The 27,516-nt window shown below is 43.5% G+C and overlaps 1 protein-coding gene across 3 annotated transcripts in view; it reads right to left on the bottom strand.

The window, feature by feature from the left end:
- Window positions 1-9,540: 9,540 nt before the first annotated feature.
- NUDT14 (nudix hydrolase 14) overlaps window positions 9,541-27,516 on the bottom strand; it is a 60,180-nt gene continuing 42,204 nt past the window's right edge. For all 3 annotated transcript variants that reach the window (XM_063159800.1, XM_063159801.1, XM_063159802.1), the window contains exons 3-5: window positions 26,920-26,984; window positions 21,923-22,160; window positions 9,541-11,642 (exon numbers count right to left, since the gene is read on the bottom strand). In XM_063159800.1, coding sequence (XP_063015870.1) covers window positions 11,402-11,642; window positions 21,923-22,160; window positions 26,920-26,984 — 544 coding nt within the window. In that variant the 3' untranslated portion in view covers window positions 9,541-11,401. The remainder of the gene's footprint in view (window positions 11,643-21,922; window positions 22,161-26,919; window positions 26,985-27,516) is intronic.

The raw sequence follows: 27,516 nt of genomic DNA, 5'->3' as shown, positions 1-27,516 counted from the left end.
CAGGGCTGCTGATAAGCAGCAGCAGCAGCAGGCAGGCAGACAGAATCTTGAGCATCTTGAGCAGCCTTAGGGCAGGACTGCACTGGGAGCAGCCACTGACAGATGCTGGAGACCTTTTCCTGACCAGAAAACGTCCTGTAGGGAGCTCAGAGACAGGTACAGCTCTGGAGGGAGGGAAGAGTGGTTTCTCTTCACATTTCTATCCCTATGTCCTTTTTCTGGTAGGGTCTGTGGTCAGAAGGCCTGGAAATGCAGCAAGTGCTCATTTTACTCGATAGCAGATCTGGATTTTGGTGTTGACAGTTCTTAGTAAGCTGTTGCAGACGGAGCTGTGCCAAAACAATCAAGGCAAAGAAAAGCCATTCTATCTCTCTGTGTAGGGTAAGTCAACAGAGATCCTTCTCTGGAAACAACAGAGCTGTATTTATTTGCATCCAACCTGGTTTAGCCCCGATTTGGCAAATAAAACCATGTAATTTCCATCAACGAGCAGCTGAAAATTCCCCTCTGCTTTCAGAGACCTTTTGAAGTGGGGATGCCTCATATTTCTTAGAAAATTGATGAAACCTGAAAGATTAAACCACACTTCTCTATCATTACAGCATGGGGCACCTGGGCTTCTTTAGGAGGTGGCACAGAAAGGTTCTGTATAGTCTGAGGTGATCAGAAATGCCACCGTGGTTGGTAAGGTCACACACTTGCTGCAGCAAAGGTGTGGGGACAAGTCTGCACCTGACTGAGTTGATGCCACTGAACCTGTGGCCCTGTCTGTGCTGGGCTGGGGGCATTCACCAGCCCCATGGGACACCTCCACCTTGCAGGAGCCTCCCTGGCATATTCTTCACTGTGAGAGTGGTGAGACATTGGCACAGGCTGCCAAGAAACCCCTGGGTGGCACATTCCTGTAAGTGTTGAAGGCCAGGTTGGATCAGGCTGTTAGGAGCAGCCTGATCTAGTGGAAGGTGTCCCTGTCCATGGCAGGGGGGTTGGAGCTGAGTGATCATGAAGGTCCCTTCCAACACAAACCATTCTAGGTTCTGTGATGATATGAGGGTGGAGGAGAGGTTTTTGTGCTGGATATTTCTGGAGTTATGATCCTTTCTGGGCCTTCAGGTGTAGGGGGTGCTCCGTTTGTACTGTGGCACAAGTTCATCTCCTGGGCACTGCAGAGTGATGATGACAGAGCTGTGTGCCTCTGAGAACTTTCCTCCCATCCCTGCTTGAGCAGACCTGATCACTTGGGATCCTGTTCTGTAATGGTTTTCATCAGTGCTGAAAAGAAGCTTTTCAATGAACTCAGAGCAAAACCATCCCCTTAGACAGGTACCAACATACAACTCACTGGGGAAAACACCTTCCTGAGAAAGAGCCTTCATTTATCTGTGAGGCAGAAAAGCTCCTACTGATGGCTGTGAGCAAAATTAAGAGCTTTTGGCTTGTGCATCTATAATTAGACTGAGCAGAAGGCAAAATATTCCATTATGACAACTTCAGAGTTGAAAGAAATAGGTCTGAGCAGATGTTGATTTGCAGGATAAACAAATTAATTCAATTCAATTTAGTCCCCTCTACAGTTACAGTCTTTTGTTCCTCGATTTAAAGTGTCAAATACAGGGCTCATGCTGTACACATGACAAAAAACACATGCCAGGACAGGCACATAAATCTGAAAATAGAAAATATATCCAGTATCCTTGAGGTCTGCTGTATTTCCATATCATCCCTTAACCTTCAGGACCTTGGCTGTTACCCAGGGCTGGTGTTCCACAAACACACACTGGATTTACAAAGCCTTCACAGCTTGCCAGGGGAAGGATTGCCTTTGATGCAGGGACCTCTAAGATTACAGGGCTGCTAGGATGGTCATTAGGTTGGACATTGAGCCTCCCAGTCTCCAAATTTTCTGGTGAAAACAATGTCCTTTCTAAAAGGCTGTTTGGTGGCTTGATGATGGGAGGGAGTCAAATGGACACAAGCATGGGGTTGGTGCTGAGTTGCTCCCTGCACATCCATCTGTCCTCACCTGGGAGGGCACAGTCCTTTGGAATGGGACCTTCCTGGAGGCTCTGGAAAAGCCCAAGCTCATAAAGGGTGTCAGTGCAAATTGCTTGAGAATAAGCTTGGCTGGAGACAAACAAGCAAGCAAGCAAGCAAACAAGCAAACAAACAAACAAGGGATCCCTCCTGGAGTCAAATGCTCTCTCTGAAAAGCTGAGCTGGGGTTTAAAGGGCTTTACTTCCTTCAGAGGTCTTGGAGAGGTCTGGGGCTTCTCTGACTTCCAAGTTTAGACTGAGACATAATTCAGCCCTTTTAATAACTGAAAGGCATTGAGTCTTCTTAGTCCAAAGGAGCAGATAAGCAGCTTTCTGAGTACTCAAACTCAGGTTGGTTTTATAGCATTAGTGCAATACTCTGTCTATGCCTAATAATGTGGTTTGTATCAGTGGAATGTCAATGTACACACAGGCTTAGAACAATTGTCTAACATTTTTATTGTCTGGCATTCACTTGTCCAAAATTTTAGAAGGATTTATTTGATCTAGAGCCCCCATGACCTGCATACAAATGGCTGGTGGGAGGGCTGAGCACTGCATAATGACCTGGAATACTCTTGAGCTGCTCTGTATTGGATGCTGCTGCATGGGATCTGACATCTCCAGGCGGCACAAAGAGGCAGGCACTGCTCCTTGTACCTCAGAATGACCCAGCTGGCCCAAAACTGGTTAAAGGGAAGGAAACAGTTCATAACCTGCACAGATGGCTCCTGTTAACTCCCCTGTGTCACCCCCATGGCTCAGTCTGGAGTTTCATGGCAGTGTGTGCTCTTGGCTGGCAAAACAAGAGGGGCTATGAAATGACCCAAGCTGCCTTTGATTGCTGTCCTGCAGACAAGATCTTTGGTTTTGTTTTGAACTAAAATAGGATGGATATCTGCAGCGGGAGCATGGCTGTAGCAGTAGGATATGTCAAAATTCATCAGACTACTGCCCAAACAGTCTTGTGAGCTTTTCCCAAGAACTGAAGGCTTCCTCATGCCATAGAAATCTTGGCTGGAGATGGGTCCTGAGCCCCCTGAAACATTTAGAGTGGTCCTGCCTTGCTCCAGACTCCCCTGCTCCCAGGGATTCAGCAGTTTCTGCTTTTCTTGAAGAGACAACCAAAGTTTTATTACACAAAAAATATCTAAACATAGTACCTGAGGGAAAAAAGTTCCTCTTTTTTGTATCAAGTGTAAATGCTCTGTGTAAATTCTGCAGTGCTCTATGCACATCCTGGATGTGCTTTACGAAGCCAGTGAGGCAAAACCAGCCCTGGCAGCACCAGCCCTGCAATCCCAAACCACCACTCTCAGCTCCAACCCTCTCCCATCTTGTTCAGAAATAGGAGTTTACAGAAAAACATGTTTTGTAAGCAAACGAGTTCACAAAAATGAGTAATTTTGTTAAATGTCAGCCTAGTTGCATTTCATGTTTCCATCTCCCCTCTCTGCTTGCCAGGCAGCCCAGGCTGGGTGCTCAGGTACAGGTGACAGAAGAAACACTGGGAGAAATTCATCACCCTGTGGGTGGCAGAGCTCATGGTCCAGCTCCGTGGGATGCTTGTGCTGCAACTCCATGGGCTTGCCCTCTCCAGTGGCATTGTTAAACTCATCCTGGAGCAACCATCCCATCCAAGAGGTGGAGGTGCCGTGGTGAGCAGCAGCCAGAGCTCTTGCTCTCACAGGCAGGTTGCATAAGCCTTGTTTCTCTGGAAAAGCAGCTAAAAATAGCCAGGGGGGATGTGCCAGGGGCTGCAGGCTCCTGCTGCCAGGTTTGTTTTACATTGCAGCAGCTCTGGGACTCAGTCCCAGGCCACGCACCGTGCCTGGAGCCAGGCTTTGGGAAGGGAGGGCTGGGGCTGGGCTGCCGTGAGCCAGCACCCACAGCTGGGCTGGGGCCACAGGAGCTGCCCTGTGCTCTGCCCTCGGAGCCACAGTCCTCACTGGGAGCCTGCCCAGCCCCTGGGCACCCCCAGGCCCTGACCCACACCCAGAGCTGCTCGGTAACCAGGAGGAGGGACCTGGTCTCAGTTTCTTTATCCCTTGTAAGAGGGTTTGCACCATGAGGTGATACCTTTCTCCAGAGCAGCCTGGTCAAGTGGAAATCAACACTAGCTAAGTAAATGCTGATCATCCTGCTTAGAGACTTGAATTAAAAAGCTTTACCAATCAGCCTTGATAGAAAAAGGACAGGGCATTAGGATCAGGCTTTAGAAGGCAAGACATTCACTTCGATCTTTTTGTTTCCCCATTTATTAACCAGGAACAAACCTATCATTAACAGCAGAATATTTACACATTGCTTTTGCCAGTGAGAAAAAACAAATGGACATTAGTTAGAGTCCACCTAGGAACTAAATCCTGCTGCTCTGTTGTGATCAATAAGCCTGTTAGCCTTCCCTCAGTGCCTTGGCTCCCAGAGAGCCCCTGCAATCAGATCTGATTATGGTGATGTATTGGTGTGATTTTGACTGTGCTCGTCTGAGAGGCTGGGATCAGGTTGTGTGGAGGAGCAATAAAACAAATAAAAAATAGCAGTAAAAAAATTACCTTGAACAAAGACATTAGTGGTAAAACAAAGCCATTTGGAAAAATGAAGCTGGCAGCATGACTGGGAAGATGTAGCAGGTGAGAACATTGAGTACAAAGCTGGTACCGGGCTTGGCCATGTCCTGCTCCAGCTCTGGGCAGCCCGAAATGATGCTGCTGCTGCAGATGGGACAGTCTCCACCTTTACAAAATCAGCTGGTCAGGGATGTAAAGGGTTGTGACTGCCCTGGAGGTCAGCCTGAGGCTGTGCAATTTTCATACACACCCTGCACCAGCCTAACCCTGTTCCCTATTTTCCCGGCAGCCTGTTGCAAACCTCTCTCCCTGCTCTTTACAGACACTGCATAAATATCAGACAAAAGGTTGCTCACTCCAGCAAATGGGGTTTTCTGAAGCACTTCCATGACTAAGCATAAACCTTGAATGTGATCTTGGCTGCTTTGCCCTGATGCTACCGCATGCCATGATAGGAAGAGACAGGACAGATCCTGATGCCATTCCTGAAGACCCAGGAGGTTTGCTGTGGATGTGGAAGGTCCCAGCTCTGTGGCTGCATTCAGACCCTGCAGGCTCGGGGCTCCCCGTGCTGCTGACACCCTGCTAAGCTGCCACAGTAGGAACAACCAGGCTGCAAACTCACCCTGGGGCTCGCACATGATTGATGGCAGAGAGCAGTGGGGCTGGCAAGGGGATGAGCAGCTGATGGATGGCTGTAACTCAAGCCTCTGCATCCCTGCTGCAGCTCCAGGGTCAGCAGCACTCGGGCTGTGGCACAAACCCAGCCAGGCCAGCGAGCTCTCACTGAGAGCCTGCTCAAAATGGGAATCTGTGGAGCAGCAAACCCCAGGTTCTGCCTCTGGGGAAACCCATGGGGGGTGCTGAAGTCTCCCCAAAGTCTTTTGCGTTAATAGTGACTAGAAAAGGGGCGCTGGAGAAAGTGTGGCACAAACTCTGGTTTTGTTTCCCTGATTTTACTGCAAGAGGAGACGCTCCAAACGCCAGGGTGGGAGCGGGGGGAGCGTGAAGGACCAAAGGAAGGAGGTTACGGCAGGAGCGTGTGGGTTATCGCCGCGGCGAGCGCATTCCTGAGGGCCGGGCGGGCCCCTCGCACCAGCCCCGCCGCGCTGTTTGCACAGCGCCCGCCGCTCGCCCCAAGAACATTTCTTAAATTGTTTCTAGCACTCTCAAGAGCGTGATTGTGCCTTGAACAGTTATTTTAGCGATTGCTGCACGAGCAAGTGTTTCCCCAACACCCCCTCCCCACGAAAGGAGACAGGACTCCGGAGGGACCCACACGCTGGGCAGGAGATGGAGGCACCTTCTACTCACCTTTTACTCACCAGCTCCGGCCAGACACGTTGGATTGGTGACCAAACCACATTGGTGACCCTGGGCCCAAAGCCTGTCCCCATCCCCAGCCCCAGGAGAGCTGGAGGGGACCAGCAGGCTGGAGCACAGCGATTCTCATGGCCCTGGCCCTGCTCCTGCCCCAGCCCCTGGGGTGGTTTTGGATGTGGTGGCCACAGACAGAGCACAAAGCACAGAGCACAGGGCACAGAGCACAGGGCACAGGGCACAGAGCACAGGGCACAGAACCATCCGTGCCCACCGTCACCTGCTGAGGACTTTGGAAAGGGCTGGGTGGGGCCAGTGCTGTGCCAGACACCCCAAAGCACTGGGGCAAGGCTCATCAGGTGTTTCCATGGCACCTAGGGCCAGGTGAGATGTCCCTCTGGGCTTATTGTCAGGGAATTAACAAACTGACCTGTTTTGTTTTTTTTTTTTTTCCCCACAAGTGCCAGGAAACAGAGTTAAATCCAGGCTGTGTTCACAGCATGATGGACATGCACGAGATGGCATCATTTGGAGGAGTCAGTCTCTCACACAGCTTCAGCCCCAGGGGCTTCCCCCACACAGCAACATTTTGCTGTCATAAAAGGAACAAATCATGCTTTTCTCACTGTTGAATGCTCTACCCATCAACCCATACCCCGAGAACTGACACACAGGTGGGCACAGGAGGAGCCCAGGGATTTTTCTGTTAACGAAGCTGGGGCACGAGGGCCACTGTTAATGATGGTGGCTGACAGACATTCCCACATTGCCCATTCCCAGCCCCTTTTCCTCGTAACCAAGGGTCCAAAAGGGGTTTCTCTGAGCGTCACTGCTTTGAATGTTTTATTAGAGAGTGAAGCCAGTACAGGATATTGAGCACTTCAGCAGCAGAGCAATACAGGCCACGGTTGGCAGGGTTTAATATGGATCTGATTGTATTTCCAATTACGAGAAATGCACTGAAGCCAGTCCTGAGGCAGGCCAGAGAGCTCCAAGCACCACAAATCTGGGCCATTTAGCTGCTATGAATTCTTCCTCTCTTCCCTCATGATTCATCTCGGGAGCATTTGAGTCCTTGTAAAAATGCATTGCCAATTAAAATGTGAGAGTGGCTCTGAAGGATTAGACAAATTGAGAAGTACCTTTTGCAGCAGGGTGGGATTTGAGCATCCCCCTTATTTTTGTTTGTATCAAGCAAAATCCTGCATGATCCAATGGGAATGAAAACTCCTGCTGAGAAGCTACTCCAAAGTCCATGGCATCCTTCCTATAATGAAAGTCAATGGAGTGAGGTTGAGGTCTCTTAATGCTGTGCTGTGTGGGGCTGAGGTCTTGGAGCTCCACCTTAATGCTGTGCTGTGTGAGATGCAGCATCCCAAAGCAAAGCAAGCAAATCCCTTTTTGGAGAGGCTGAGCCCAAACAGGGCTTGCAAATCATTGGTACCTGATGCCAGAGTCATTGGGCAGCATCCCTGGGGCTGCAGAAACAGGAACCTGCTGTATCCTAGAATCACTGTCTTGGGAGAGACCTTAAAGATCATCTGATTCCAACCCCCTGCCATGATGGGGCAGGTTGCTCTCGTCCCCTGTCCCTGCTCAGGCAGCAGCACTGCCCTGCCTGTTACCTCCCCCAGGCACAGCCACCAAGAGAGGAGCTGCAAATCCCTCCTGTGTGCACAGGCTTCTCTCTGATCCCCCTGAAGCCTCTGCGAGCTTCAGGCTGTGGCTCCCAGCGGCTTCAAACAAGCACATTAATCTGTGACAGCCTCCCCTGGCAGAGCGCGGGCAGGGAGCGCAGCAGGGGCGGCCCAGACAGACTTTTATGGCCACAAAGGCCACGTCGCACCTGCTGACGGTTGTGAATAGACTTGCAGACAGCACCAGGTGTGCCATTGCAACAGATTGCACAACTGGGTGTGCCTTTCATCTATGTATAGAGCCCTGGCCAGGGGATGGAGCGTGCTCGGCAATTGTCCTAATTTAGCAAAAATCCTATTTGTCCAGCGGGTCGGCACGTGTATTTCAGGAGCAATCATCTCGCTTGTCCTTGGCCTGGCCCCGGGCCGGGCCTGCGGGGAGCCGGGAGCGCCGCTGCTCTGGCCGGGGCAGGGATGGAGGTCAGGGAGGGGGAGAGGGAAAGGGAGCGGGCGGCAGAGCATCCCCGCATTCCCCAGGGAATCCCGCACCCCACGGGGCGATTCAGCTCGCTTGTTTACACTGGCAGCCTTTTAGAGAAGGCGTTTTAATCACATCTCTGCTCGTGAGAGCCGGGAGCAGCTCAGGGCTTGCAGCCACTTCACAAATAGGGTCACAAAGAGCAGTACCAGACTACCTCCATGTACTTGCAAGGTGCTGGTGTCTTCTCTTCTGCCATCCAATAGTGAGCCCGACAGCGACACTGCATTGAAGATTTTATCATTCCAGGCTTCATTAGAAGTCTGAGTCATAACTTCGGGTCATTAGATTATTTCTGCATCTCAAAGTCACTTCGTAAAGACAGCAGAGATTCTAAGACTTGTGTTATAAATGTGGACCACTCAATTGTAGTCAATAAAAGATGCTGATCTCATGGGGATGGTGGGATGAGATCAGCTCAGAGTTCTGCAGGCTGGAGCCAGAATTCATTAGCAGCAAATGGGGACCCTGCTTTATGCTAGCTGTCCACCCTCCATGGATGTATGTGTGGTGGCACATCCAAAGGATGCATCAAAGACGCAGATGTGATTGTGAGATTCCATTAGAAGAACTTTCTCCCTGCCTGGCTTGGCCAATGTATATTGGATTTGCTCTAATTAGGATCTTTGAAATGAGCCCGGATGAGTTAAATGACATCTGAATTGTTCTGGTTTTATTTTTATAAATATGATTCATCTACTGTATTGAAAAAAACCTAACAAGGCCAAGCCCTTTGTCCCACATTTTCAAACCTTTATAATTGCTTATAAAATCTCCCACCAAAACTGACGTGGAAAAAGTAAGAGGTGGAAGACACATTTATATTTAATATTGCAGATTCAAACTCCAGATCCCCCATTGCTTTATGCACAGCTTTCAGCACTGATGTTTCTGTGGAAAATTCCCAAACTGTGGCAGAAAATGGAAGTAATCTGGTGACTGTTTTGTGTGTTTGAGAATTGCACAATGCAGGGATGGTGAGGCAGAGCATAGGGATGGAGTCCAGCATCCCTTGGGGTGTAAAGGTTTCACAGCACTGCAGCCCCCCAGGAGTTTGTGGGTGTGTGCCCAGCAGAGCCCTGGAGGAGCAGGCTGGGAGCTGGGGATGCTTCTTGTCTGGCTGCCTGCATCAGGAGGATGCTGAGGGAATGCCCAGCTCATGCCACTGCCCTCCATCACTATTATCCATGAGTTTCAACTGCTTAAAACACTCTGGAGCCTGCAGGTTGTGTTGGTGGGGTCACCTCAGAGCAAGCAGAGCACTGATGCCACCCTGCCACCCCTGTGGCTTCCTCCACACTGCCACGTGTTCCCTTCTTCCCACAGGGTGAGCTCCAGCTCTCACCCCACCCCTGGGCAGGAGCAGGACCTGGGGCCAGGTTTTGGCAAGCCTGGTACTGCCCCAGGGAGGTTTGGTACATTGAGGAACAGTCACAGCGCCTTAGAGGGGCAAAATATTTTATTTTTCCCAATTTCTGCATTATACAGAAAAAAGACTTTTGACATGTATGCACACAAGCTACTGTGTGACCAGCAATTTTGGTGGAATAAAACAGAAACTTTGGTTATTACAGCCTGGAATAAAAGGCATTATTTATTCTATGGACTGTAGCAGTTCATAAAGGCCTCAGCAGCAATCAGGACACACTGTACTAGACAGAGCAGTGGAGACCCCACCTTGAAACACCTTCCAGTGTAAATACATCAGACAGACAGAATTTATTTGCTTCTCACAATAACTCAGCCCTTGACTCACCATGGACCAGGCCCAGCTCAACACAGCTGTGTCTGAACTTCCACAAATAGCCTGACTCCACAGGCAGAGGCTGCTTCTTCTTCAGTGGCTTTCCAAGGACCTTTCCTCCCTATCAGGAGGACAACCAGCAAGCAGCAATTCTAAATGCCCTTTTTTAAAAAAAAACTTTTATATTTATACATCTATTGAGATAAGCAGTGATTTAAAATCAGCCACTGGACACCATCAGACACCTCTGCTGCATTTATTTCAGCTGTTAAGTTCGAGTTTGCATATTTGCAGTTCTCTTCTAAACACACTTAGCACCTCAGTACTCCTGGAGGCATTTATAATGTGGGCATGTTGATTAAGTCAGTGAATAACATAACCCAGTGCATAATTAAATTGCCAGACTTCATTCTGTTTCATTCATGCTCTTAACAGTTTCACATGACAAACACTCCACATCCAAACTGCACTGATAGAACAAGTACTATATGTTCTAATTAGACCACTTTATTAAATCAAATTAAATCGAATTATTAAATCAAGATGTTGATTTAAAAAGCCATTCCTCAGGATGTCTGTGCAGGTTGCACAGGCTTTCATGTAAACTGCACAAATGATGATAAAATCACAATAAAGCACTTCCAATCATTAGATTCCAAGAAGTGTTATCTGAGGGGTAAGTCCCATTCCTCCCATTTGGTGGTAAGGAAATTGAGACCACAGCAACCTCAGAGCAATCCCTTGTGGTAATCACCTCATTGTCAAATTAAAAGAATTCGGCCTCTCTGGTCCTGCTCTAGGGGACAAAGTTTGATCTGATTTATCAACTATTGCCCATAAAGCAAACAAAGCAGCATGTGTTCCAGCAGAAGCCCCCATCCTTCACCCCTCCATCACCATCACTGCTGCCCAGCATTGTGATGGGAACAAACAGGAGCACATCCCCTTACAGCTGCTGCACTGTCAGAGTGACACGTTAGCAGGATTTCCAGATTTACTGTTTGCTTATGAAATAAAGGTTTGCATGTTCAGAAATGCAAAGGCCTCCTCTGCACAGGAGCCACACACACAGAGAAAGCTGCTCCCTGAAAGCTGTGCTGAACTCAGGAACCTTGTTAAGGTACCTGTGACTATTAAGGTTTGCTGCTTTCTTCAAAAAAAATATCAAAACTGACAATGAAAACATATTGCCAGTATGTACAGACACGGTGAGAGGCTCCTGGGGCAGCTGTGCTGAGGGCTTGGGCAGCTCCTCAAAACAGTGCTGTGAGAAAGGAGATCTGGACACATTCAATTAACTGCACAAAAATCAACATTTGGTTTTTCACTGCACAAAAATCAACATTTGCCTCTCCAAGGCAAATCCTGGCCCCAGCGATTCCAGTTAGTGTTTTGCTAATAATGGAAATTGTGTGAAGATTTTAATTCAGATTATACTTCTAAGTTTATTTAAAGAAAACTTTGTCCTGTGAGAAGTTGAGTTGATTGAGGCAGGCAGATTTGCAGCTTTCTGCAGGCACAGCACCAGCAGAAAAGCCTTCCTTAAAATCATGGTGCTTTACTTTTTGGGTAGTTTAGGTGCTATGTTGTTGTGGAACCACATGAAGCTGAAGATGACACCCATTGTCTTCGGGAAAGTCTCATCATAAGCAAACTTCATGGATTCTCCTAAAGGAATTTCCACAACTTCTATCAGCTCTCCTTCTTCAGGCTGGCCACCTCCTCCACTGGTTCTCATCTGGTCATTTACTTCTGCATAAAACAAAGTCTGCCTAGAACCTGTCACACCAACTCCAGACCTGGAAAAAAACAGAGAGGAAACTCTGGTTTAGACAGAGAGAAGGCATCAAGGAGCTGGGAATGGAAACCTGGGCCCTTCATGTGTGAGACAGAATTATTGAAACAGAAATTGATTGCAACTTTCAAGCAGAAATATCAACAGTTTTGAACATAGTTCCATATAAAATAGATCCATCTTCAAATGTATTCCTTGGAAATATGTGATTTTGGGATAAAATAAAAAAAGAAAAAATTTTGTATTGGTGAACTGTGGTCCTAGACACACTGAAGTCAACAGAAGTTCTTCCAGCTGACCTCAGGGAGAGCAAACTGCAGGATGACTCACAGAGATGCACAAACAAAAGGAGGAAGCTCCCCAGTCTATCTGTGTGCTGTCGTGCTACATTTGTTTGCTTGCTTTTACACAAATATTTAGATTTTTTACTCTTAAGAGGATTATGTCCATTCACAGCTGGAGTCCTCCACTCATGGACTGGATAGGTAAAGAAGGGAAAGGCAGTCTGAGACTCCCTTTCTATCCTTCCTGAACTTTAGCCCTGACCCAAATGGACCACTGTAAGCACGCACATGTCCAAAGTAATTCAGTCTCCCTGCTAAATTTGCTTCAGTGGATTTAGTTGAGGATATTTTAGATTATGTAGTCTTTCTTCAGCTAGACTGCTTGCTGTGTATTATACTTCTTATTTGTTAATCCTCTATTTCCTTAGGACTATTTAATTTAGGTATTATTAAATAAGGGATAAGTAGATAATCCACTCATTTAGTCCTTCCAAGAAAATATTCACATTGTAATTGCAATTTCTTCATTTCACATGATTACAAGCGACTTTTCACATTAAATCTGGATCCAAAGTTCACTGAAACTATGAATGAGGCATTAGGGCAAGATGAAAAATTAGCTTCCATATTATTACACATACAGAGGATTCTCAGATTTGTAGCAGTGTTATGATCTTAAGAGTGTATATCCAGATTTACCCAACCATTAGTCAACTAAATCTTTCAGTTAATCCAGCACACATCACACCCCAAAGCAGGAATTAATCATTTGTCTCTCAGTTTTCTAAGAACATTGGCAATTACTTTGTTTGAGGAATTAACAGTGACTAGAGAAGTTGGTTTCTAATAGTGACTATTGGTTTCTTACATCAATATACACTTTTAAAAAATATTGAATAGGGAGTGAATCGGTGAATTCTTTTCCTAAAATTACTTCTGATGCATTCTTTGGCTTTGGACAAGATGTGTCACCCCTCCAGGACCCCTCCTGTAAATCTATGTAAAGAAACTTGACCATTTTTGGCATTTTCAGGAACTCTAAAGGTTGATATTGGACCTCTTTCATTCTGTGCTCATAACTTTATTCCAGTGCTAGAACTGGGGGTTTTGATCCATGTTTTAACCAACTGTAAAATTTGCAATACAAACAATGCAGTTTGCTGGTTGCCACAGGTTCCAGGAAAAACACAGGACTGTGTATAATATATTTAATATCCTGTTTTGTAGTTTTTTTGGGTTTTTTTTTATTATGAGTGTCAAGTCTGACACCGTCCTCTGGGGTGCTCCACCTGGAGACCAAAAATTATCCTAACTTGAGTATTTCCATGTACACTTGATATTATATAAAGGTTATATGCAAAACCAGCAAATTTATATAAGAAGTATTTCTACAAGAACGTTCTGGCTTGATTATTTACAGCATAATCTCCTTCTATAGCACCTGTGACCATTTCCTTATGAAATAGCTACAGCTGTGAAATCAGTTCACTTTCCACACATCTTTTCTCTAAAGTAAAGGAAAACCAATTTCCAAGGTGCTACACTGTAAGACTCAGCTCTTGCCACCACAGCTCAAATAGCAGGACTGACTTCCATATGGTGTAATTTCTCTGTACTTATTCACATGATACTCCCTTGTTATGAAATAAACATATCAAGAGTAGCTACTACACTTAATATACTTGAAAAGATGAAAGTCCTGGACATCAAGGTCTTTTCTTTGTTAAAATGCCCAAAGTTATGGTATTTCTTCACATCTATTGGCGTATAATTAACCACAGAAGCAAACAAAAATTTTTAACAATACATATTCAAAGGAGGACATACCCACATGGTCATTCTCTCTTACTTGATTACCTAACTTTCTCTTCTTTGGTGTAACTTTGCCACAAGATATTAGCTAAAAAGTAATAAAAACTTCCAAGTGAGCTATAAATGAAATTAAAGAATGCTGGTATTAATACTCAATACATTCTATTCTACTCCTTCCTCCCCAAACCAGCAAATCTAACATTTCTAAGCCTACCTAGAACTCCTTCACTATTGAGATGGTGACTTTGCAGACTGTTGCAGGATGTTATTTATACACATATTCACTGCTTTAACTTGTTGTCTAGTCTCCCTCAAGGGAGCTGACAGTTCCTCCCAATGTGATGATAATAAACTGTGAGGAGCTGTTGACTCCTTCAGGGGCAGAGAGACCTCAATGAATTAAGAGAGGAGCAATCACCACCCATATGGAGTTTAGCATGGGCAAGTGCTGGATTCTGCCTTCAACATCCTCATGAGGTGCAGCAGAGGGACAGACAGCCATCTCCTTCCTCCTGTGGCAGCGACAGGACCCGAGAAAACAGCACAAGGCTGAGTCAGGAGAGGCTTGGGTTGGACGCTAGAGAAAGGTTCTTCACCCAGAGGGTGTCTGGGCAGTGGAACAGCCCCCCCAGGGCAGTGGGCACAGCACCAAGGCTGACAGAGCTCAAGAAGCTTTGGACAAGGCTCTCAGGCACAGGGTGTGACCCTTGGAGTGTCCTGTGCAGGGCCAGGAGCTGCACCCAATGATCCTCGTGGGTCCCTTCCAACTCAGAAAATTCCATTAGTCTCTGATTCTAAAAGACCATTTCAATGGTTTGAGAAAAAACTTGAAAGATCTAAAAATATACTTTTTTCTTAAAAGAGGCAAATACCTTTTTTCACTTGCTATTTCATTCTCTAAATGCTCTTGTTTACATTGCCAGTTGATCATTTTTGCATAGATCCACATGGACTGCCCTTTACTAAATTAAATATTCTCCAGCATTGCTTACTGATGTCTTTCACGACATTTCCAGACTGCTAATGTATCCTGCTTGTCCTTAGAAAATTGCACAAAAATCAATTCTATTCACATTTTGTCTGTCTTAGTACCTTTTGCTTTTATGGAAATCAGAAGTTAGGTTTGTTGCTTTGAAGCTTTTCAGGTAGAAGTAATAAAGTGATTTTCCATATAACCTTGCAAAACATTGTACATTTCAGTGATGTTGGGCACTGGAAGAGAGCAGAGGGAGAAAGTGGGTCTGACTGGTGAATAGGCTACAGGAAATATTATCATTGCAGTGTGCTTTCAGGTTTATCTGTCACTGGGAATTTTCTCTGCTTTTGCACAATTACCAGCACTTTCTGAGTATGCTGCTTAAGGAATTTTGATGTGCCTTTAATCCTGTCTATACTCCTCTTTCTGCTACAATCTTCTTCTATCCCTCATCTGTGACATACACTTTTCCTTACCCCAGTATTCCCCACTACAATAAAAACACTTTTGCCATGGTCTGAAATGAGTCACCTATTAACAGATTACAGCTATATTCATTAGCTTTGCATCTGTGGAAATCACAGGGGTCAGCACACCCGGACTGCAAGTGATGAGTTTCAGCCTGGGAAAGCCACCTTGCTGATAAAGGTGCCTTCCTGGGACAGGAGAGGCTTGGCTGGGGGAGGGTGGGCAGGTCTGAACTCGGGTCTGAGCCCAGCACCAGCCCAGGGTGAGACTTCAGGCTTCAGTGTCAGTCCAGGTTTAGCACCAAACCCAGCAGGTCATGGCTCACACTGACCCAGACCTACTAAGCCTGGCTTGTTCCAGCTGTATTCTGATGTGTCTGCACAGGGCTTGGCTTCTGTGCCACTGTGGGACAAAGGCAAATGATCTACACAAAACACAACTCGTTTTTCCTTGCCTCTTCATCCTGAGGATTGGTTTCCTCTGAGGAGCTGATGGTCATTCCAATTAACAGCTCACAAATATCCTTGTCAAGCCATTAGGGCTTAAGCTCACAAGCCCTGTAATTTCAACAGAGAGATTTTAAACCCCAAAACTCTATTAGAACTGAACTTTCTGTATTGCTTCAGACAGTTAGAAACCTCCATTACCTTTGACAACAGCAAGTCTAGGAATGTAAGCATGTCAAAGCAAGGATACCAAAGTCGTATGGTTTTTATCACAGTAGTAACTTATATATAAGTTTAACACATCAAAACAAGATTGTGTGCTGCCTTCCCGTATTTCACTTAGAATAAAACACTCAAACAGTGAGATTAAATCATGCTATGGCTTTTAAAGCCCTGGGCAGCACACTTTTAGGCAATGCCACACCAGAGGAGGAGCTTCTGCAGAATGACTGTGAAGCACTTCTCCCCTCCTGCCCAGGGTGGGAGGCTGTAATTACAGTATTTCCATCTACTTCCTCCTCAGACCAGGGGAAACACAGGAGGCAGACTGTCACTCCAACCTGTTTTTGAAACACAGCAATATCAGCTACCACAAAGCCTTTGTTTAACTGCTCCCTTTTATCAAATGCACGAGGAAATACACAGTGCTCGAAACTGAGCTCACAAAATGGGACTTTTCACTTGTCCTAAGTTCATGAGCATAAAGATACAGCACATATATTTTTTATCAGAAGTGGGAAACAGTATCTTATGGCTTAAAAAAAAAAAGGTTTAGTAGTGTCTGAAGCCACAAGTGAGACTGAGTTTGCCAACAGTCAGTGAGTTTTTTCTTCACAATGAGTGTGCTCATGTGTGCATGTCCACACACACATTGCTAATCAGGGCCAAAATTCAAAGCTTTGGTTCAGATTTGCTTTGCCTTTTTCTCATGTCTGGGTGCTCGCCTATGCCAGCCACTTGTCTCATTCATAAGTATAATGTTTGTAAATACTGTATTTTGAATTTGAAGAAACAAACATGTATGAGAATATAAACAGTATTTTATAATCTTCTCCTCTGCTACAAGATGCTACAAATAAATTAATTTATCTATCCTTGTGAAGACTTATGACTTTAGTTCAGATTTCTGACAGACAGCAATTAAAAGCTAAATTTCTTGTAATGTGTTAATATTAAACAAATATAAAATCTATACACAATCAACATTCTTAGCAACACAGAAATATATCCTTTTTTTGGTTTTAATCTTACACAGTGAATGTCCAAATTCCTGAAAGAAATATATCCTTTTCTAAGACATAAGCCATCTGGATGCAAAATTTGGGTATAGAGTGAATACATAATTCGTGTTTACATAAATAAATGTGACACAAATCTCTGTTATTTATGCTTAAATCAAGATCTACTTCGGCATGCAACATGTAAACTGATGATCAGTGACATGCAGCTCCTATTGTCACTTCTCAGGACCTTTGTGCAGTTCTGACATTATGAGCAGCAGGTGCAGGAAAAAAGCACAGAGGTAATTAACATAAAATTATATTACATTATGCCATCACCCAACAGGTGTACTAGCAGGTGATCTTTCTAATTATAATGCACTCTAAGATTTTCAAGGCTATTATTCTTTCTACATAAAAACCTGTGAATACAAACCATTTTCACCTCATTGCACAGAGGCTAAAAGCCATGGCACAGTAATTGGAACATCTAATATTAATTCTCTGAATGCTCTTCTTGTACATTTTGGGAAAAAAAATCAAATGTAGGAAGATTAAAGTAAGTACCTATTTTAACAGAGTCAGTCCTTTAAACTAATCCATCTGATTTCTTTGCTGTGGGGCTGAGAACCTACAGCTCCTATTGTATCCAGGTCAGAGCCAAGAGTTTTTTACAGCCTCTGGGAGAAAATAAAGATGTAATGAGGGGAAAAGGAAGTTGAACTAGCAGCTCTGGTTCAACTCTACCCTGATGTTCTGAGGTGTTACTGAAGTCCAATTAATTTTATAAATTTCTTCAGGACAACCATCATTTTCAAGAAGTAAAAGAAAATACTTTGCAATAGCAACAATAACATCAATGACAAAAACAACAACTAATTTCACTGCCCCTGTCTTGTAAGAAAACATGTCTCAAGGCAGATAGCTGGAAGAAACTAACTCACAGCTGAATTTCAGCACGTGGGATTCAATCAGAAAACTGCAGGGATACCATGACAGAAAAAAAATTTGTAATATCTGGTATATGAATAAGTCCAAAGTAACATGTTCACTTAAAGAAATTTGTATTTGTGAAAAAACCTCCAAACATTAAAGGAAGCTCACAGATTTCTTTTAGAGCTTCTAAAAATGTTGAATTTAACTTCAACCTTCATGAACCCTCAGTGTATAATTACGCTACAATAGGATTAGCTGAATTTTGTTATTTTATTATTGAATCAGGTAATTCCTTTACACCTCTCACATCAACCACCTATGTTATTTTTGACTGATGCCATACATACAACGACAACAACTCAAGACATCAGCAGCCACCAACATTTCCTGAAGTCTCCAAAAGTGAATTAGCTGCTGCCATAATTTAAACCAACCTTTTTGCAGTACCAAAATGAAGTTACTGGATGCCAAGCACAAAAGTAGAAATTTGTGATGATACTAAACTCACCATACTGGCTGCAAACAATAGAGATTCTTTTCAGAATGATCCCTCCTCTGTCTACACAGCAACATGAACCATCTGCATTTCAATTCACCTCCTGTCTGGCAATTTTCTATTATAGGAACAGATATTTCTGATTTTCGAAGTGTGATTCCTCTGTCCTCCTCCAGTCAAGTTCCTCCAAATATGTTTGTGTTTCTTGTTATCTTCCCCCAGCCCAGCCTCCCTCCCTCACCCACACCATACTGTCCTGCTGCTGGAACAATTTGTTCCAAAGATTCTTACTGAAATGGCCTAAATTCCCCAACGCCTGGCTTCTCTCCTGATTCCTCATTGACTCCACAGCTCCTCTGTGGATCATTCAAGGTAATTAAGTCTGAGATCTGCTTAATTCACTGACTTCTATGTGATGAGTATTAAATCACGGGAGCTTTGACAGAGCTTAATCAGGGGTCCAGTGGGTTACCTGCATGTGTATGAATTACCTGTGCAGTACTGGGCTCACACTTTCCAGCTTAGCTGAGAGGCACAAAAAAAAAATCCCCCAAAACTGCTACAGGCCCTGATAATAAATGAGGAAAATCCCTGCTATCTTCAGATTACCCCTAACCTCTACAGTTATAGAACAGAGAACAGAGCAAAGTTGAATACAGACTAAGTACTTTCCTCATTTCCTTACATAGAATTCTCCTCTACCACAATGAATGTACTTTCCCCAGGTCCATTCAGTTCTCAGCCTATGATTTTTTTCTGCATTGTTCCTTCATCTCTTCTTCCTCTTTTTCCACTCAAGGTTTTAATTTTCAATTCTTCCCCATAGTCTAAGTTCTCCCTATGGATTGTCCATGCTCCATCTTTCTTAATTCATTAGGCACAGAAATGTATTGACCCCCCTAGCCAAAACCATTTCTCCCTTTACATTTGATGTGTTTGGCTTTTCATGCCCTTCTGTCAGGTCTAACTCAAATCCTGCTTTTATTCTAGGCAGACAATTTCCTTCTGATGATTATGATTCCAGCAAGGGGTGTCATTAGGAATACAACTCCCTGCTTTCAGATCAAAGGCTGTGATGACACAGAATATGGACAGGAGGTGAATGACAATTCAGAATCATGGAATATTCTGAGTTGGAAGGGACCCACAAGGATCATCAGGTTCAAAAGACAAACAACAAACTCCAGTGTATAAAGAATGATCTGTGAGAATAGGGGACATAATGCTTCCACCCTCTCCAGGAAAGCCCCCACTAAAGAACTGTGCTTCACTTTGGGCACTAGATTTTTAAGAAATGCGCAGACCAGATGGAGAGAAGGCAGAGGACAGCAGAAGGGATGATCAGCTATCTAGAAAATATGATCTGAAGAGAAAGACTAAATCAATTAAAATAGTTTTGCACGGGCAAAAATAAAATAAAGGGAACATGCTTTAACAAGGAGGTGGAAGGGGCAGAAGTACTTCATGTCCACTGGGGACAGAGTAGTAAGTGTCAGTGTTGAAATAAAGAAAGGGAAATTTGGGCAAGACATGAAGGGAAAGTTGCTTGTGGTACAGACAGATAGGACACTTCAGACAGAATGCCAAAACCCTCCAAGAGAGGCCACAGAATGGTCAGATTTGAGAGAAAGCACAGATGCACATTTGCCACAACTGGTGGCAGTCCAGCTGAGGCTGATCTTTGGAAGAGGAGCCATCTAGACAGAGCCCCCCAAAACTCTGACCTGGGGCACTGGATCAATAAATAATGCAGAGCAGCTATTACACAGATTGCTGGGATGGGAGATAAGAGTACAAGTGCAGGATGCATTGCAATTGTAATGGCATGCATATGCATTAATGCAATGCTTTATGCCTGTGCTTTGTATTGACAGTCACAGCATGAAACAGCAGCAAAATCCACTTGGAAAAACCTGCTGCACTTAGAAAAAGCCCAGGAATTCTTATATGTAGTGTAGCCATTACAGAAAAAAATGTCCTTGGGAGACCATAAATGAACTGATTACTTCCTTTCTTTGCATCAAATCCTCAAGGATCAGAAAGATGCCAGTCCTTGGCTGGAGGAAAAACAAGACACTCCTAACAGGAATATTTGGAATAAAATCCTAAAACTAGATCATTTTTTTCACAAAAAACCCTGTGAAATATCATCTTTGAGGCTTCAAACTTTCATATTTAAAAATGTAAAAATTATACAAGCCCTTCTGACTTCAGCATGGATCTCCATGGGCAGAAAGCTGTGTCCACATGGACAATGGAGGATTATGAGCTCTTTGCAAAGGTCTCAACAAAGAAAACCCCAATTGTATACACTCTTCACAAATCAGTGCAATTAAGAAAAAAAAAAAGCAACTGAATGAACAACCACCTGTAACATACAAAGACATTTATCAGCACCAAAGTACAGAGAGTTTTAGGCAGATATAAATCATTAATATTGAGTCAAAGTTCTGCACTAAATCTCCCACCTTCTACAGGAATTGTATTCTGCTTTTCCTCCTTTGCATTTGTATGCACATACATACATACACATACATATGTATATATCTGCATGCAGCAGCCTGTCAGTGTCACCCAACCTATGAAATTCTATAGACAGCTTTTGCTCATAAATCTGGAAGACACTTTTTCTTTCAGTAGAACAAACCCTTAATCTGGTTTCAATGAGTTGTAAAAGACAGCTCCTGTGATTCACCCCCTCCCCTCAACAGAAGCACTGCTTGTTAATCCAGCAGGAAATAACATTTGCCAGGATTGACAGCTGTGGATTTGTATTCAATTCCCAAATTAAAAACCAATGACAGTGCCTAGTTCAATGGAGTTGTCAAGTAAAATAAAGAAAGTAAAAAACCTGCTGCTTTCTCTGTAAAATACAAACATGCATACATTTTGGATAACAATATTAAAAGCGGGGAATGAGATATAATAGGATTAAAGCTGTGTGCAAAGTTTCTCTTTGTTTTTTTTTTTTCACCAACAACTCACATTTTGTATTTTTCCACTTACATATTAATGTTTCTCTTTAGTCCTAATAAATGTTTTAAAACATGTTAAAAACTATTTCAGTAACTATTTGTAACCCTGCAAAAATAAAATGTAATAATTTTGACAGTCAGATCTGCAAAATCTTCACATATAACAATAATTATTGTCCAATTCAAAGAAGCTTTAACCACAGACCAAATATTATGAAGAGATCTAATGCCACAGGTTCTCATGCTTCTGAAAAATCATGGTAAAGGTTAATCAGAGAGCATCTTGGGCAGTTTCTATTGTTAATCTGAATAATAACAATAAGAGATGGAAAACACTCAGTATAGTAAAGATAGGCTGTTTTCTAGTGCTGTAACAAACTCTGAAGAGCCCAGCATAACTTTTTCCTGTTCTAACAGTCTTTGGAATAAGTCACAATGGTATCATTCTTCCTGGGAATTCAATCCCATAATTATCATACTGATTATATATTTCTAATTCCTTACATTTCTGTAAACACTCCTCTCACTTGCAAAAAATTACACCTTTCTTGTACCTTCAGATGTCCACGTTCCTCCAACACTGCTTAAACAAGGCAGGAGGGAACACTCAGGCCACTTCAGCAGTCTGTGAAACAATGAAATGCTAAATGTTGTAACTTGCTGCTACTTACCTGTAAGAAGTGATCCTCCTGAGGTCTGCAGTGGAAACACGATAGCCACACTCTTCCAAAACTTCCTCACAAGCAATTTCTTCTAAAGAAAGGCCTGGCTTGTCCACAATGCCAGCACAGAGTTCATAGGTCACTCCAACCACAGCAGGTAAGGGATTTTCCAGGGAAGGGAAACTCTCCTTGTCCTGATTCTCAAACACTTGAGGCTGATGCCTTTCTATTTCACACATGTAAACAGCTTAAAAAAATCCCAAAAGAGAAAAGAAAAAGAAACAAGGGGCAGTGAGTTAGTCTCTTTATATTAAATATAAAAAAGGGTTGCGGACAAATTTTGCCTGGAAATTAACAACCATGAGAGTACTTGAGAGTAACAAGGAATTCAGCTGTGTTATCTGCTAAAATAATGACACACAAAACTGGAATTTTAAAGAACAAAGGTTTGCTTGCCATGTCCGTAAAATTATTCTTTAAACTCACTTGTACTTACATCATCTGAAATGAATTCATGGACACCTTAAAATAAATAAAAATTGAAAAAGGAAGCTAGTTCATCCAAGAAATCGAAGTGCCAGAAGCCCCACACAGCTCCCATTTGTTGGGCAATGCAGATATTGGGATTTAATTTAAACTATGCAGTTATCTAGCAGGAAAGTTGGGTTGCACATAAAGTACCATGTGCACAATGATGAGTCTTTCAGCCTGTCAACTCAGCTGTTATTTATACAGGGTATGAAAAGCATGTATGTTTGTTTGAAAAAAAAAATCCTCTTTTGAACATACAGTTCCTTGCAGAGATTCCTGTGTGGAGTCTGAAAAGGACTTCTTGAACTAATCTACAAACAGCTGCCACTGTAATGCACTCCTAAAGAAAGTGCAAATGTCAGATTTTAGTCCTTATTTAAGCAAAACCTCTCACTGATGTCAAAAGAAATTTTGCCTGAGTGAGAACTGCAGGACTGGATGTCAACACAGAAAGAATCCCTACTGACAGACAACTCCAGATCATTGCAACTTTAATATACAGGCATCATTCCACTTGTTTTTTCCTTGAAATTTCCTTATGTCTATCCCCTTGCTTTTCATGAAAGCTTTCCAAGAGAGTGTTATAAACCACCGTATTTTAAACTTTGAACCTATTTTTATTCCATTAAAATATTTTACATACATATTTCACATACACATAACATGGTTTTCAAATTAGTGTCTCTTTTATTTCCCCTTCTAAATCTTGCAGAACTGATAAATAACAACTGAGGTCTAATAGGCAACTTTTTGTCCTTCCAGGTACTGTAGCTTGGTATTTCTTAAAAAAATGATGGAGAATGATGTTGCATAGTGTGAAGACCCACAGTGACTTTTTAAGCACTTGGTCTCTGAGGCAGAGTCTACACCCCAGCAATTTGTGCCTGGGATCTTTCTGCAGTGCTCATTTTGACATCTCAGAAGTGCAGAACAGCAAGATCTGCACTTGAAAGGGAGGTGTTCAGATCAGTCCAATATCCAAAATCTAATCTTTCTCCAGAAGTTAAAACTTTCAAAGCTGCTAGTCTTAGATACATCCAGGTCTTTCAGATTCAAATAGGTATGGATTAGAGTCTCCATTTCTTACTTGAGAGACATGAGTCAGAGCTCAGGTTTTTTTTTTAAAGTGTAGCATGAAGCCAGAAAAAAAAAATTCCCTGCCAGCTTTAAGGGACAGCTCCTTGAAGGGTGTCTATTGTCATTATTCCAAAAACTTCTAAAAGCTAGGAAAATTATCATAAATGACAGCCACATCCAAGATTTCTCTGAGACAAGCCAAATCCTCTGAAAGTTTTATTTCTTTTTTAGTACTGACATACCCATATCAGATAATTAAAAAAGGAACAACACAAGCATCCCAATAAAGGCTTTGGGCAGGATAAAACAGGATACAGGTAAGAATGTGGGGTACAGACAGGAAGCTGTGACTTAAAAGTGTTAAAAGTCTTCTGTATCTCTGTCATTCCATCAGGCACCTGCCATTCTCCTTCTTCCTCAGCACAACTCAGCCACAGGTAGATCAAAACCTACATTTCCAGAAGGACCTAATTCAGCAATCCTCTTCAGAGCAAAGTCCTGTGATATGGCCACACTTCAAGCCCAGGAACAGTTTTTCTCTGTAGATAAGGAAGAAAAGAAGCAGTACCAGCCACTTCTGTAAGAGCCCAAATATTAGAGCATTCACCAAGGAGTCTGATTATGAATTTATTATCACCTGTCTTCAAAGGTTCCAACTCAATTGAACTCTCACAGATAAGCAAAGCCTGGAAAGCCAAGCTGCCTTCTAATGTCAGGGAACAGAGAATCTCCCATAGCTCTCTTGAAGGTGCAAGACTGACTGCACAAGTGATGCACTGGATGATAAAGAACTGGATGGAAAAGCAGTGTGTGACCTACTGGCTAAGGCATATTCTTCAGAGGGAAACCTGTGACCCTCCTCTTCCTCACCAGAAGTTGTGATCTTACTGCAAATTCGCAGAGGCTGGAAAGCAGAATCCAGAAGCCCCAGCACAGTCACCCAGCCACTTGTCCCATGTCTGCTGTTCCCTTGTCTTCCAATGCCTCCTTGGCCAGGAACTGCCTCTGCACCATGGCTGGGCTGTCTCCTCCATGGCCAGAGGGACACGGCCACGAGCAGCAGCACAGTGAGGAACCAACCTGTGCCAGGGCAGTTTCTGGCTGCTCACCAGGAAGAATGACAACAGAAAGGGTTGTCAGGCTTTGGAAAAGGCTTCCCAAGGAAGTGATGGAATCCACATCTGGACTAATTACCCTGGAGCCACTCAGCTGTAACAAAGTTTCCACTCAGAGGGGAAACTCTAGTAGAATTGATGTTCTCACCTTCCTTTGTATAACATGGGACAAAGGATAGATGGTTCAACCAAATGGAGCAAATAAGATCACTGCTGTTGTTAAAAGCAGCCTTTGTAGGTGACATATATAGGGACTTGTTTGCTGTCCCCAAACAGAAGAAAACAACAGTACAGACTGAGGAGCCAGTGGGGTTTGGCTGTCTGGGAAGGCGCTGGCTCCTCTCTAAACTTCTGACTGTGCTTGTGTTTTGTACCTCCTGAAAGGGAACATGACTTATGATTCAAATCTTTGATACTGTTTCTTGTAAGTCAGTGGAAAAACAAACATCACAATGCATTGAAAGGTCATTATACTTACAGTTAATTAACCAGAGCACGTAGCTTTACAGTTATTAAACCATAGCACATAGGTCCCAACCCCAGCAACATATCATTTTATTATATTTGAAAATGTGTGGTCAATTGCCTACCAAAATAAGCACTGACCAATACCTTTGCAAATTAGTCATGGGTGAGGTACATATACAGAGATACATGCTTATCTTTCTTCTCTCTGCTCCTCCCAAATGTGGGATTTCATGACCATTCAAGATGATCTAATCCCAGAGCACACTGTTTGCCTCACTGGTTGTGTGCTTCTGCCACCAAGTCAGCACGAGCTCCTTCAGCTCCCTGCTCCTCAAAACCTCCTGTCTGCAGCCGTTCTGCTGTGGCTGCTAAGGGCTGCTGCTGCCAAACAGACTGGGAGGGATGAGTGCCTTTACAAGCAGCACAGCCATCAGTGGGAAAAGCTGCTCCTGCCAGCAGAGCCTAGGGAAGGCGAGCACACATGGCAGCAGCACACGTGCAGGGCCGTGCCTGCAGAGCGAGCGGCAGCTGCTCCCTCCCAGCAACGAGGGATCGAGGGATCGCCTTCCTGGTGGGACCCTGGTGGGAGCTGGCAAGGAGAAAAGCCTCAGCCTTTGTCTTGGCTTTGTGGAACAGGCACCAGGACAGACAATAACCATGGAATGGAGATATATTTATAAATATAGGGATGTGAGTAAGGGCAGGGCATGGCTGTGATCACTGAAGTGCTGTGGGATACCTGACTGACCACTGTGCCTATGGCCAGGTGTCTGAGCAGCTCCAGCCTCTGGAATGGCTTCACTCCAGTCTTTTGAGGCTGATTGGACACTTTCACAGAGATAATGCAATGAATGTGTTGCTGCTCAGTACATATATATATATATGTGTGTATAAATATATATATATGCATGCACACACTTCTCCCTGAGATTGCCTCAAAGAGAGCAAGAGCTGTGGGAGCCATTTGTTCGCTGGCAAATAAAAGACAGTGGATTAGTGATGAACAAATAACCAAACACTTTATACAAGTCAATTAGCACTTGATGAGAAGGATGCACTCTCGATGTAACACTGCTGCACAACACTGGAGAGGCTGTAATCACTGTCAGGAAGAAAGGGCAGTGTGACACTACCCTAGAAAGTTTTCTATAAAGTCTACCATGAGCAGTCTTGAAATGGTCTCTTAGCAACAGTCAGTGAAATACCTTGTCATTTCTTTTAATTAAAATGCAGCGAATACGCATTTCGTTTTTAACTTCCTGAAAGTAAATATTGCTTTGAGTTAAAGGAACTGATACAAAACCTCAGAAAAAAATATGTATTAACCTAAATTCATAATAACTGGTAAAATGAAGTTGTCCACATACTGGTGAAAAAGCATACAATCCTGAATCTCTCTCATTTCAAATTCCCAACTATACAATGAACAATAAGACAGTACAAATAAAAAGAATATTTAAGACAGAACAAAACAAAAAGGAAAATACTGTGCTTCTGTACAAGCAGGTCAAGAAGGAACTTCAAATTAAAGCAATTTCTTGCATGATCATTGTAGAGCTGTTTGTAATTTCATCCAAAAAAGGACAATAACCAGCCCAAGAGCAGAATGTAAGACTACCCAGATCATTCATTTCATCTGTAATGGAAATTTCCCTGGTTAGAAATTCTGACTGACTGAAAAGGATGGGCTATCATACAAAGAAACAGAATATAGAACAAAGATTTTATCACCACAGATGCACCAACTTTTAACTGCTAAACCCTTAAAAGCTTGCTTCACTAGAGAGCAAAAGTAAATGTAAAAAGGAGGATTACCTGGGCGGAACTGCTTCACCACAACAAAGCACTGCCGAGAAGTATTAAAGATCAGGATTGACACACTGAGGAGGAAGATAAAAAACACCAAAAGATCAATGCTTTATGAAGGATTAATGCAGAGCTATTAAACTGACATCTTGTGAATTTAATTTCAACTACATAAATGCACATAAGATTTATTACTAAAGCCACAACACAGCAAGGTTCATGTCCAAAATCCATCTAGAGGGATAGATCATGTTCCCAAAGCCCATGACAATTTTGTTTAAAATTAAGTCCCTTTTGTCTCCTGGTATGCAAAATAAGCACCAATCAATTCCTTCTTCCCAACAGGAACACTACCACCACCCCCTCTTCCAGTCTAGGAACACTGGTACTAGACAGCAAAAAATCCTTACAAATGAAAACATTTTTTTCCCTTATATCAATCTCAAATTAGGATAGTCAAAACCTCAGGCACAGTCTAGTCTCATTCAGAGACAGTGACTCCTGTAAAAGCACAGAGCATCTTTTATCTGCAGCTTTCTGAGCTCAGGTTTCCAAACAGACACCATCCAAGTCCGATTTTGTACAAATTTAACCCAGCAGCTTCAC

This window comes from Melospiza melodia, chromosome 6 (genome assembly GCF_035770615.1).
Source record: "Melospiza melodia melodia isolate bMelMel2 chromosome 6, bMelMel2.pri, whole genome shotgun sequence".
In the NCBI taxonomy this organism is placed as follows: domain Eukaryota; kingdom Metazoa; phylum Chordata; class Aves; order Passeriformes; family Passerellidae; genus Melospiza; species Melospiza melodia.
The sequence above is the reverse complement of the archived record's forward strand: the minus strand, read 5'-3'. Positions and strand labels throughout refer to the sequence as shown.